At 41.2% G+C, this 14,334-nt stretch overlaps 1 protein-coding gene across 8 annotated transcripts in view; it reads right to left on the reverse strand.

Moving 5' to 3' along the window:
* Positions 1–99: 99 nt before the first annotated feature.
* Positions 100–14,334, reverse strand: part of TP53INP2 (tumor protein p53 inducible nuclear protein 2) — a 64,116-nt gene continuing 49,881 nt past the window's right edge. For 6 of the 8 annotated variants that reach the window (XM_053244880.1, XM_053244882.1, XM_053244881.1 and 3 more), the window contains exons 3-5: positions 12,746–12,784; positions 12,445–12,574; positions 100–11,561 (exon numbers count right to left, since the gene is read on the reverse strand). In XM_053244880.1, the coding sequence (XP_053100855.1) occupies positions 11,312–11,561; positions 12,445–12,574; positions 12,746–12,784 (419 nt within the window). In that variant the 3' untranslated portion in view covers positions 100–11,311. The remainder of the gene's footprint in view (positions 11,562–12,444; positions 12,575–12,745; positions 12,785–14,334) is intronic. The other 2 variants (XM_053244888.1, XM_053244887.1) reach the window with 2 other exon arrangements.

The following is a 14,334-nucleotide window of genomic DNA, read 5'->3' on the forward strand; positions in this document are numbered from 1 at the left end:
CTGAAGTCAAATTCTGCTGTTTTGTGTGTACATTTTCATAGTACATAATAGTATGCCAAATCATGTAAAAGGGTGAAAGGCACATAACACAAGTCAATACAGCAGGAAGAGATGTAATGTATTCAGAATAAAGTAATATGAGCAGAGTGCTTAGTTAACAGGTCAGGTAGATAAGAGAAAATAAATATTTAAACACTCAAATGCTACTTGTTAGGCAAAGTTAGGATATCATAGAAGAGATTTAATATATGGATGTTGCAGCATGAACTGTTTTCATCATATGAAAAAACCTAATTGAGGAAAAGGTTAAAAATACAAGGTTACTTCAGTGATGGTTGAGGCTACAACAAGAAAGTAATTTAATGGTGGGAAGACAAATTTTAATAGAAGGTATTCTTAAGAGGGCAACTCTGTGTCTCACTATTCACAATGTAGGCCTGGATAATAGTGTAAAGTCCTAAAAATTGTGTTTTTAGAACAATAAAGGTCAACATATAATGCCTGTGATTTAGGAAGAAGTGGATCTGCAAAACAAAATAAAGCATGTTACAACCTATTGACAAAAAACAAACACCCAATACAAAACAATGGATTATTCCAGCAAATTATTTTCCATGCAAAATGTATGCATTTTATGACTCAGGCTTTACTTTGTGTTCTCAATATTTGTTTCTGTCTGGTAGATGATCTGAAATGTCGAAGAACACAATCCACTGCTGTGCAAGGTCCAATGAAATGGATGGAAATTGTGCTTTCAAGTAATCAAAATAATGGTTTTTAGCCACCTGCTTCAGCTTTTATCTCTGCAAATCAGTGCTAAAAATAGCAATGGGTTATTGGTTGGTTGTCAGCAGGATAGAATCTTTAACCTTCTATAGGAATTCTTTTTAAAAGGAGGAGGAAGGGAATACTGCAAATGAATTTATTTTATTTTTATATTTATATCCCACTCTTCCTCCAAGAAACATACATGATTATGTTTATCCTTGCAACAATCCTGTGAGACTTAAGAACAGCCCTGCCGGATGAGGCCCAAGGCCCATCTAGTCCAGCATCCTGTTTCACACAAGCCTACAGGCAGGAGTAGGGCATGCCCTCTCTCCTGCTGTTACTCCCCTGCAACTGGTACTCATCCTGTCTTTGAGGCTGGAGGTGGCCTATAGCTTTCATGTACAACTTACCATGGGCTCTAAACAAAATGGATAACAAATGGCTATAGAGCAGGCATCATCGCTTAGGTGACGTGATGGATGAAGGAAGATTTTTCTTATATTGGACCGCTCAGGAATTCTGTGGCAAGACTGATAAGGCAGGCAAGCTACTGTTTTCCATTACCAATCTTCCTCTGCAGTGCACAGCAACAGGGAATTATTGGACATGTTCCAGAGTGCACTCTTAGGCTGCTTGGGTTGACAAACAGGCCCAGCAGGCCTTCATGGTACCTCGTGTGAACTCAGAGCATACCCTAGAATGCACTCCGGAACCTTCTGCAACCCTCAAGGGGTGTGAAGCAGACAGATCAATGTGGAAAGGGCTTCCTGAGGTAGGAAGTTTAAACTTCACTAGTCTATATTATGTAACAAGCTGGCATTAACAACTGTATATTTGCAATAAAGACCTATGGGTGTATCTACACCACAGATAAAATTTAATTTCTCACTGTTGCATTTTGCCTCATGCTAAAAGTTGACTACTTTATGTGCTGGTTGCCTCCATTCTACCATGAGATGAGGTCTGACCTTCAGACCAACCTTCTGTTCTAACTATATTTAACTTGGGCAAACACACATGTCCTCTTGAAACTACAAAGAACACATGACTGAAACATTTTGGAGTATTATCTTTTCCTGTAGTATTCAAGGAACATTTTGCCTAAGCATGTTTACTCAGAAATACGTCTTTTTTATATAGGCCTTACATCTTAGTAAGTGTGTGGTGGATATGGCTTCAGTTTCTTCCATACTGCTCAATAGGCAGGATCTAGCAGGGTGCAGAAAACCGGCTGGCCCAGTTCGGTTCGAGTCAAATCTCCCCAGTGGGCATAAGTACTAAAAGGAATTAACTTTTTAAAAAAATAACTTGCGAACCCCCTGAATGGCTGGGGTGGGGAGGGTTAGGTCCAGACCGAAAAAAGGGGGGTTTGGTTCGACCCCAAACTGTTGAACCGAACTGGTTTGACGTTGAACATGTTTGCACATCCCTAGCAGGATCTATAGAAGCTAGCAGTACACCACTCTAGTAACCAAAACAATTTAGAAGTGAGAAAATGTCTGTCATGGTCTATGTTTGGCATTAATTCCCCTCATCCCCACTTATTAAAAAAATACAAATAACTAATGAAATTATTACTAAACATATCAAATTAACATTGAGGCACCCTTTCCCTATCCTCTCTATTGCAAACATCAGAATATTCCCCACCAGTGAGGTTCTATCTTGTTCCCACTGAAGTCAGTCATGGGCGAGAGCTAACCCATGGTTTGTGGTTCAATGATAGGCTCTGCTATGGTTTTACCTAGAGCATAGGTCTTACCCCACTTTGCCTCCTCAGCACCCCTCAAAATATTGGGGGGGGGTGCTTAGGTGAAAATATTGCTTAAATGTATTTATATTTATATTACGCTATATACAAGAGAACAGGCCTAAAGGAGAAAGTGAGTCACAAATGGCCATCTTCACTTTTCCAACTTGTTATCCACATATTTGATGTGGGAGTGCCACAGCATGGCTGTGCCACTATAAAACAGTGGCCACACCCCACAGACTGGCTTTCATGCTGTTATACAGCCAAGCCAGGGGCCAACAAATTTATTTTTCTTGACCAAAAGGCAGCAGCTAAATGCAGCACATGTTGCTCAATTTACACAAAGGTATTTTAAAAAGAACAAAAACAACATAGCAGTTCTACTAAGTTCATAAATTCTTTAGGACATGCAGATTAGTATCAACAGGTTCTCACACACACAACAAACCCCATCCGGATCAGACAGTTCTGAAACACGTATCTTGAAGGTAACAACACACTGTGATTTGTCCCTGAGTCCATGCTGTTAATTTCCCCTATATAAATAAAAAGAAAAGAAAAGAACTCAGCCTATCCCATTACATATGTCATTACAGCACTCTCCCTCATTCATTCAGGACTCAGCATTGCACAGCTAACCACAACTTAAAATATTGATTTTTTTTTTTAATGCTTACATCCTCTCGGTGTGGTAACATATTTACACATGTGCATACACACATACACAAACACGCACAGAAGTTATTAGTTTTAAGCACCTTTCCTTTGACTTAACATAGGAAACTCCTGTATTGTTGGTGTTTAGAACACCAGTCTGATCATTGCATTACGGGATGGGAGCATTTAATGGCATTCCTGAATGAGTAGCTATCGCTAAATGATGCAGGCATTTTAGGGATCATATTTTAAATTATGATGCATCTGAGATGTTTACCAATGACAAATAATACTTGTTATAATTTGACATTTGCTTTGAAATGGGGCATTTCTATTTACAATAAGAGCCAGAAATCCCATGCTACCTCTCAGAGTATGAGGTACTATCACCCATTTTACAGGTGGAAAACTGAGGCATGAGGATTTGCTCAAGGCCATCTGAGAAACATCGGCTTGAGCTGGTATTTTCTGAATTTGGCTGTAACACAATCAGCACTTGTGTCTGTTTCTCCTTCTCAGGACTTGCATAAACAGTTGCATTTTTGCACTGCTGGAGCTTTGCTCCTAACTTTTGCCTGGTGGTAGATCAAGCCCTAGATGAGAGAGAAGATTTCTGTTATCAAAGCAGCAGATTTTGAAAGAAAGGGGTACGATGAATTACCTTTGTCCAAATTATTTGTTTTTCTAGGAAGCTCATAACACATTTGCTTCTTCTACATCATAAGAATTGCCTTGCTGAACCAGAGCAGAGGACCCTCTTGTCCAGCATTCTGTCTTCAACAATAGCCAAGCAGGTCCTTTGGGAAGGAACTCTAGCTCAGTGAACACCTGCTTTTTATGCAGAAGGCCCCAGGTTCAGTTCTTGGTATCCAGGTGGTAGGGCTGGGAAAGACCCTTGATTACTAATAGCCTTGTGTCCTGGCAGGATCTAGCACTCAGAGGTACACAATCCTAGAGGGAGGAACCCTAGTACTGCAGTCCTAAGTGCATTAAAGGCATGTCCATGCTTTTTTGTTTGTTAATGATGTGGTGTGATGATTTTGTGAATCAGATCATTCCAGGCCACACAGCACGTATTTACTTCAAACTGATCTCCCAATAGTCTTCACACCAGACAGAAAGGACAATTATGGGGTCAGCACTCACAGTGAAATGGACACCACTATCTTGGGGAGCTTTTTTAAGGTCAAATGCTAAGGTGTAGGTATTTTTTTTAAATGGTGGAAAGAGATGCAAAATCTTGCCTTGCCACCATAGTACCTCTTTTTCATATTATTGCTCTCTGCAGTCCTTGGGTATTGCTAAAGCAAGTAAGAAGCGTCAAAGACTGCAAATGGTACTTCTAGTAGGGCTGGAAGAGGTTGCAGCCAGACCCAATAATAATTATTAATAATAAATTAATAATAATAAACTTTATTTGTTAGCCGCCCCATAATAAATTGTTCTCTAGGTGGCTAAGCCCAAGATTTAGATGCCCATAAGGCAGGGCGTCTAAACCTTGGGTCCCCAGATGATGTTGGACTACAACTCCCATCATCCCCAGCCATAAAGGCTGGGGATTATGGGAGTTGGTCCAATAACATCTAGGCAACCAAGATTAAGAAATCCTACCGTAAGATATCATCCTGTTTGCTCAGAAGGAAACATCAGTCATATTCTTGTCCCCACGTAAGGAGGCCACATCACTAGAGAGCATTAATGCTGTTATCCTACGCACACTTGGAAATAACGACCTCTGAAATCAGTAGAACTTTCTTCTAAGGAAATAGAATTACATACTGGAACTTCTTGGTCAGAAGAAAACAGAAGCTGGGCTGGGAGGCAGAAGTAATGAAAGCTGTCTAATCCAGTTATTACTTAGAAATGAGACTATCTAGGGTTCTTTTGGAAACATGAAAACAATTTGAATTCTGCAGAACAAGGGGCAAGAGAGAAGATTGTGGGGATGAGGGCTGGATCTCAATTAGCTTACCAGAATCGACCCTTTTAATTTAATCGCCACAAATTATTAATTATAATGCAGATGTAGAGAAATCTTTCCCTTTTCATGTAGAGAAATCTTTCCTTTTTTTGCTTCACAAAGTTCATTTGCAATCTAAACTGAGATTCATTGAAAATGAAACAGCTGAAATGAAATTTCATATAAATTTTTGTAAATATATATTAAATTTACAAAGTAAATTTCTGAGTAGGTGTCTGATTTTAAAAGGGGCAGGTCTTCTGTCTTTGGGATGTCACTTTTCCAAACACCTTGTGTTGCATTGATCTGGGATTGAATTTGCTTCAACAGCCTAAAGGGACAGAATCCTTGTTATGGTGAAAGGTTTTATCCCAGAATTAACTTATGCACTTGTGAGAATATTGGAGAACCTAACAAATACACTAGAAGCCACTAATATTTCTTTCTTTCCCCTTAATGGACTTTCTGGTGTTCAAAGCACAGTAATTAGACATTTGAGATGTAGAAATGACCGGGGGATATGTCAAATTCAAGCTTTATCACCAGAGAGTTTGAATATTGTCATGCGCAGGCTCACCAAAAGGTGAAATCCACCTCAAAATTAAACTAAGAAGGTTACATATTCAACAATGACATTTACAATTCAACTTCTGTTGTTTTTGAATTGTCAGATTTCTTCATGGCAGTTCATGCAGACCTGGGCCACTGCATGATCATTTCCACAGGCAAATTCAAATACTCGCATAAAGAACTTCTCAGTTCCTTAAATATACCAGCTTACCAGGGGCGTAGCAAGGTTGGAGTGGGCCCAGAGACAAGATTTTAAAATGCCCCCCCCACTGAAGTAAAATGTATATCTATCTATCTATCTATCTATCTATCTATCTATCTATCTATCTATCTATCTATCTATCTATCACCTATGTGCCACAATAGAACAACATCCTAATTTTTTTTTTTAAGATGTTGTAAGTTGTGGACGATGCAAGTCATTTCATGGTACTAGAGAAAGACATGCTGTTCTGGTAGCTCCAGGTCTTAACACTCATGTCAATTTCAGAGGATGAATACAACTGAAGGAAGCCCAGGTGGGTGTACGCCTGGGGGAGTCAGTCATGTGATTTGCCTCTGGGGGGCCCCCAAGGCAGTGGGCCCCCAGACAACTGTCTCCCCTTGCCCTATTATAGTTACGCCCCTGCAGCTTACTTCTTCCCTACCTCCATCTGCTTTAGTAAAAGGCATTTAGTGTGAAATTAAAGAGGCAAAAGAATGTAAACACTTCACAAAATTAAAGTGTTAATCTCTTGTCTGAGTCAGATGCAAATGAAACCAACAGTGACTTTTGAATGCCACTGTACATATGACTACAGTTCAGAAGAGCCAACTATTATTTTCCCAGTAAGTCACAGGAGAAGTTGAAAGATGCAATCAGTAACTGCAATTGTTCCTGTTTCAGTTCTGGATCAAGTGAGTCTGCCCTGGAGCCAAGATCAAATTAATTACATTTGCTAATCACATCTTCTGCTTTTAACAGGTCAGTCCCATGGCTTAGGAGGGAAACAGGAGAATTAGCACAGATGACCAAATTTAAGAACTAGTATGGGTTTATTTTCTTTGTTTCTGAAAAATCAAAATTCTGACAAGCCTATCTCGGCTGCAACTCCTGGTGGTAACATGGAGCTGGGGTCAAGTCAGAGACAAGGAATGACAGCAACCAAGTTTTGGGGTTCTTCCTCTGTCCCCTTGCTGTTAGGATGCTTTGCCAAGTGCTCTGAATCAGTAACGAGTGATACTGATGCCTTTTTAGGAGCTGTTAAAGGCATAAAGGCAACTAAGAACTGATCCTATATCACAGGGGTTTCCAGCCTTGTGTCCCCAGATATTTTGGACTAGAACTGCTATCAGCCCCGGCCATGATGGCAAAAGGCTGGGGATGATGAGTTTTAGTCCATCGACATCTGCGGACCCAAGGCTGGGAACTCTTGCAATATGGGAATTTTGCCATCAATTTCCATTACAGTAAGAACTGGGCAGTCAACATCAGCTGCTTCCTGAATACTTAGCTTAAGTTTGGGACTGAAATTGGTTTAAAACATGGAGAAAGCAACTAAGTAGGTACAGGCAGCAATGGTGGGAAGAGAGAAAGAAGTCACCATTAGAAGATTGGAGCTGATCTTGCTAACAGTTCAGTCTGGACACACAACAGAGCCTGCAGTTTCCTAGCCATAAGCCTGGATCTATTGTTTAAAACTTGGAGAGAGGCATTCAGGATTACCATCTTTGCTCTTTTAAAAGCAACAGCAGATGCAGCTTTCCCAGGTGTCTTCATGGCTGGCAAAGTTGCATCTGTTGGATTTTTGTCTGCCATGCTGCTGTGACAGGGATAGCATATCTATCGAGGGTGGGGGGTGGGGGCGAGGAGAACTGACAATCCTAGGTGCAGGGTACATAAGAACCAAGATAGCGAAGGCTTCTTTTCTAGCTCTGATGGAAATGTTCTGTTCAGTAGTGCCATAAGGATGCAGCTGTTAGCTTAAGTAGTATATAGATCAGAACTCAAAGAACCAACTATTAGTTCCCCAAACCCAAAGGGCATTTTCTCAGATAACAACTCCTCCCACGACCATGCCACATGGCAAACCACTTTTGAAACCACTTTTGAAACAAGAGGTATTTCAAAAGCAGCTTGTGATACAGGATGAGGGTCTGCCATTAAAAGCGGGGGGAAGTTCAGTCCCATTGAATTCAGTGGGGCTTACTCTGAAATAAGTGGGTATAGAATTGCAGCCTTTGTCCCCACCCCCCTCAGAAAATGTCCATCAGCAAGATGGATGGACTCGATTACGACAGCAATGAATGCACCACCAAGAGACCTTAAAGGCCAAGTTGAAGACCGATCATCCTGGAGAGAATCTATCTATGTGGTCACTAAGAGTTGACACCAACTTGATGGCACTTAATCAATCAATCAAACAAACAAACAAACAAACAAACAAACACACACACACACAAACACTTGGGTGCATCTAAAGCAGCTTTCTGGCTCCAGTGATTAGTGGGAGAAACATGGTTTCCAGGTTGGATTTTCTTAGAAAAACAACTCAAACAGATAATATTAGTCTACAATCCTAAACACATTTACCTGAGAGTAGGTCTCATTGAACTTGAAGGGACTACTTCTTAGTGAACTTGCTTAGGATTGTGCTGTCAGAAAGTTAAATGCAGAAGACAAATAGACAATAATGGACTAGAAATGTACAAATATGAATCACTCTCCTATTTGCTGCTATATGCGGGGGAAGCTCCTCCTGTACCACCTGCACTTTAGCAAGGAACATTAGCTACACTTAAGACAAACTGTCCTTTTCAGATTTGGTGAATAAATGTTTAAGCCAAAGGCTGAATTTTTTATTTTTTAAAAAACCATTTTAAAGTTTTCCCCTTTACCAATCTCAATCTGGGTTTCAAGGAGAGATTTTTAGGCTTAGTCCAAAAATGTACTAAGTACATTTAGTACAAAAATGTACATTGTTTACAGCCCCAAATACAAGCCAAATGATTGTCCTGAGGTTTTCCAAAGGAAGTTCCAACCATCAGCACAAGAGGTGAACTGAAGTATTGCTGTGAGAATTTAGCTCTCAACCATATTGGGCAAATGTTCAAGATCAATCATAATGGTGGCCATTAAATGGAGGTGAATGTTCTAATTCCCTTGAACGGAGAAGGGAAGCACAACTAACAAATAAAACATATATAAGGGAAACAGTTATTCCCCTCTTTCCGTATTCTTCCAGGTGTTTCATATGCAACTATTTTTAATTTGGCAACCCTTCCTTAACAGAGCTGCATGAAACCAAATTAATCCTAAAATGATCTTCATATGCGTAGATACTTTCCATGCTACAGACAACAGACCAAGATTTCTGTATCCCATGTGACATCTAGAGGTTTTTCTTATAGGAAAGTTTACAATTTGTAGTTTCTACACTCTAGAAAAGGCAGTCTTCAAAATGCAGGCACATGCTACTCTACTCCCTCTGCTCTCTAGGGAGTCTAGAGTGACCTCCACATCTTCAGCTTACACCTGTTCAACAGTTCCAAGTCCCTTCTTGTCTCATGTGCAGTACAATTTCTGTGCATGCTTACTTGGAAGTAAAACGCACTAATTTCAATAGAACTCACTCCCTACTAAGCACACACAGGCTTGTAGCCTTACTTTTACTCTCTGTCTTCTATCCTTTCTTTCATCATTTCAACCCCTCACCATATTTTTAATTTAAAATAAGCCTTCACTACTCTCTTCAACATACTTTGTCATCGCTATCATCAATTTGTGTAAGCCCCTTGCTCTGCTGAGGTCGTTGACATTAGCACCAATGCCAAAACAAGATAACATGGATTAATATGAAGCATCCTCTTGATGGTGAATGACGAGTTATGCATTTAGTGTTTGTGCATGATCCAGCCAATGTTAAAGACTTTGTGTCTCATTGAAATCAATAGGAGAAATTTAACTACATGCTTGACCCTCCCCCATTGAAAACAATTGCAGTTGACTGGGTTGGATTGTGCTGTTCCAATGTATGTTTACTTGGAAGTAAGTCACATTTGTATTCAATGAAGCATAATCACTAGTAAGTGTGGTCAGAATTGCACATGGTGATCATCCAAGGGGTACCATTGCCAAATTTCTGCTTTGATTTTTTAAAAACAGATTACTTATAACTATTTCTTTTTCTTAGAATAAGAAAATTGTTTCATTATTGGAAGTGTCCTATCAACATGATGGTAAAATGCATGAAAAGGTGTGTGATTTTAATTTTATTTTTGTATTTTCTTAAAAAATATATTTTTGCTCTTATGCTTATGAATGTCCATGACAGTTTTACTAGGATGTCTCTTCATGTCTTCTTAAAAATATCACATCTTCGCATTGTGCTCTGCACACATGGCTTTAACGACGTGATCATTATGCTGTGGAGCCATGAACGATACTGCGAGAAATAACCATGCAACTAACTAAATGGATGAAGAGCCCACTGCATGCATTTTGAAAAGGCCATGTATGATTAAGAACTGCAATAAAATATACTTGACCTTTTAATAATCATGAGCTCCTGCAATTCCCATTAACCACCGTTGAGAACTGCAGCCACAAAGGACTTCCAAAGGTTCTCTATTACATCACATGACACATCTGAACAGAAAACTCAGTCATAACCCATTCTCCATTAGTAGTCAATGGCAAAACTCCCATAGCTATTCATGGAGCTGTTTTGCAACCCCTGTACAGTTAAGGATATGGCGAGATGCCTCATGCCTAGTCATCAAATCAACTAGTGAGAGGAACAAATATATAATTCATATATTTTTAAGGGAAGGAAGTTTTTCACAAGATATATTTTAGTTAGTCTATGAATTGGGACCTAGTTGGTTCATTTATTGTTGTTGTATTCCAGTATGCACATGAACCTGGTAGCTCCATTTGTGACATCACAGTTTTCCACTGTGAAGAGTGTGATGTCATAAAGAAAGGCACTGATGTCTCAGGCTCCTTAGTGCAACAACAAGGGGCAAAAGGAAATGATAGGCCATGTCAGCCCTCCTATATATCATTTACAAAAGAAAATAAATGTGATATATTCACTGGAAGCACCAAATTAATCTACCACTGGTAACGGCTATGAGACCCAGTGTGTGGATTCATGCTACTTCGGGACCAGGGAAAATATCCACCCAACTTTTCTTTCTTGGTAATCAAGATATATACATGTTTCTCCAACACTTAAAAAATAGACCTGCAGCCTTGTTGCTTAATATTAGTGGAACATGCTGAGTTCTCTCACTTTAAGATCCAAATAAAAATCCACATTCATGGAAGCAGGGAGGGAAGTGGGGGAGATTAAAACCCAAAAAGGAAAGAAAGTCATAGATCAGAAAATGTATTTCTTGATGACAAGGGAAATAAAGCCCACAAAAAGCCCAAGAAAGAACTACCACTGAATGTTGTCAGTTCAGGAGAATGTAGGAGGTTCTTTCACAGGGGGGATGGATTTATTTCAGAAAATGGACGAAGACGACCCTCTCAGCTGAAGAAAGCATTGTGAGGAACTGGTGAAGCTGAAAGTTAAAAAGGATAATGCCCCACAGTATAGACTTCCTGAAGTAGCTTAGTAGTTGTACTGGCGCTGGCATGGTTGATAGACAAAGCTGCCTTGGTGTTTGGCCCGTCGTGGGCGGCACTCTCTGGTGCGGTTCTGCCGCTGCATGACTTTTGGACTGAACTTGTGCTTCTCCACCAGATGCTTTGCCCGCTGAATCCGTCGTACTTGGTTGACCTTCTCCAAGATGGCGGCCTTGGTGGCAAGAGAGGTGGAGTGGTGTGGGGCATGGCGCTGCAAACGGCGTTCAGGTAGCTCACTGCACAAAGAAAGGCACACATGCACACAACATTCAGGATCATTGAAGGATCTCGATAGGGCCGGGCAGATTTCAGAGGATGAGAGATCACGCACACAAGCAAATAATGTACAGCTTTTGCACTGAAATATTTTGTTGTTGAGAAGATGAGATTCCCCATACCCATGTAGAATGTAGTAGTACAAGTGTTAATACTGAATATTACTTTACCACATTGCTAGTGACAATTGACACAACTGACAACTGTCTCTCTCCACCCTACTGTCATTGTTATACCTATTATTGTCTTTACATTGTAGAAGGAAAAGAGGAAAAAAGACTTTGGGCATAACTTCTGGTGGCTATGAAGCCAGAATTCATCTTGGTCAGCTTCTATTTCCCCCCAATGGGATTCCTAGCTCCCTATTAGCAACCCTCTCTTTCTTCCTTGCTTTCTCAGATCCTTGTACAAACACTGTTAACAGTGCCACTCTGGGGTGTATGTTTATGTTTTTAGCACTTACAATAGCAATAGCACTTACATTTATATACCGCTCTATAGCTGGAAGCTCTCTAAGCGGTTTACAATGATTTAGCATATTGCCCCCCAACATTCTGGGTACTCATTTTACCGACCTCGGAAGGATGGAAGGCTGAGTCAACCTTGAGCCCCTGGTCAGGATCGAACTTGCAACCTTCTGGTTACAGGCCAGCAGTTTTTACCACTGCGCCACCAGGATTTAAGAACTAAATTAATGGACTGGAAATCTTAAAATCTTAAAGAGGGCAATCAAAATGCATTTAGCAACTCTTTTGTCTATTTTTTCCGGGTATGGGCCAAGGGGTGCTCTTGGCAAATTACCTGGAATATTTTCTTGAGGAAGATGGCCTGCACTAAACTTACCCTTCACTGATCTGCTCCTCAGGACTCTCCACAACGATGCTGCTGCTGGTGACGTACACGGACATGCTAGGATGTTCAATCAAGAGGTCCTCCATGGGGTTGCTCTCCATGCTGACAGGATCAGGACCTTCTGCAGTAAAACAGGGGGGAGGGGTAACAAACCAACTCTCGTCCATCAAGCAGGGGTCAGGCTGAGAGGGCATGGACCTGCTGACACAGTCACTGAGGGGGTGGGGCGAAGACGTGGTAGGTGGAGGGGACCCACGGTGGCAACGAGAAGTGCAAACAGAATCCTTCTCACCTACCCACCGCTCTTTGCTGGAGGCTGAAGCATAACTATCTAATGAGAGACAACAGGAGTCACCACCCACACGGAATGGGAGCAGCCAGAACAACCAAAAACGAAACAAAATTCAGAACCAAACAAAAAGGAACACCATAGTTCAAAGCCATGCAAAGGGTATGCAAGGCAATGCGGGGTGCAGAAAGGGTTAAAGAAGAAACAGTGGCGCACACATTCAATATACAATGGATGGGGAGGAAGGGGTGAGGGAGGGAGGAAGAGAAAGGGGGGGCATTATTAGTACAAACAACACCCCAAAGGCATCATTATAACTCATCCCAAAACCTTCCCTGAAGAATCAGGGCCGGCCCAAGATGTTTTGCTGCCCCAAGGAGCTGCAGTCCGCAAGCCTCAGGATTGCCTGCGAGGACAGCTGTGCACCACCTGCTCCCCAGCATCCTCAGCCACACTCCCAGGGCTCTGGAGGGGGATGCCTCAGACTGGGTACTGCTTTGCTGGTGCCGCTAAAAACATGGCTGCCCTGAGAGACTGCTTAGGTGACTTGTTCCTGACAGTCCAGCCCTGAGAGTGTGTGAACCACCATGCTGGAAAAAGGAAAGAAAGGGGAAAGAAAAAGGAAAAGGGGAAGAAGAAGAAAAGCAAAGCAAGGTATTCTTCCCAAGGTGGGTTATCAAAGAGCTAGAGGAATATATAGCCACAAAGAGCACTAACAAATAATAGAGTGGCCAATATGGAAGAGAGGGAAACCCAGCTATTGGGCGTTTGCATATGGTAACTTATTGAAATGTCTACAAATCTAAAATGACTGAATGATTAAGAGTTTCAAAAGAAGAAGGGAAAGAGATAACAGTGGAAGAAAAATGGGTGGGGAAAAGCAAAGAACCAGCAACACTGGTTTAAAACTGCTCAAATGTCATCACTAGAGAAGGGCAGGAGAAGGTAGTTTTACCAATGAGACACCCCTTCCAACCCATCCAGACTTATCCAAGGCCCCCTCTTTGGACTGAAGAAAGCAGAACATTTACATTCAGGCTTCAAGTCTACCCATAGTTATGAACACACACACCCCCAAGTCCCACTGAAGTGAATATATACAGTTATAAAACGTTAAGATCAGTGTTGGACACACAAGTGAGCAAAATTATCCATAAGTGCATTCATAGAGAGAGCAGAGCTATAAAGATGGGGTGTGTGTGCGCGCGCACACACACACACATTAAAAATATGAATATCGACTTTATTTTGGGGGTGGGGTTAATACAGGAAATACGGCAGCTCTAAAACTAACCCTGCCCAGGTGTTATGAAAGTGGGGGTGCTGTACACGGTTACAGCACACCCAAGAATGTGCCTGCAAGTTCCACCCATGACATGTTATATACTAACCTCTCCCTACCCATCCACCCCCGACGACAGCATTTGTCCGAAGAGACAAACATTGTACTCATGGATAGATTCTTCATGTGATTAGAACACTGGGGCATCCAAGCATTCAGAGAAACACTGGAATCATGGAAAGGAAGAAGGCATTAAAGAGCATGTTACCAAGGGTTACAAGCATGCTCTCATGGACACTGTACTCAGACA

The sequence above is a fragment of the Hemicordylus capensis genome, chromosome 4, assembly GCF_027244095.1.
Source record: "Hemicordylus capensis ecotype Gifberg chromosome 4, rHemCap1.1.pri, whole genome shotgun sequence".
In the NCBI taxonomy this organism is placed as follows: Eukaryota; Metazoa; Chordata; class Lepidosauria; order Squamata; family Cordylidae; genus Hemicordylus; species Hemicordylus capensis.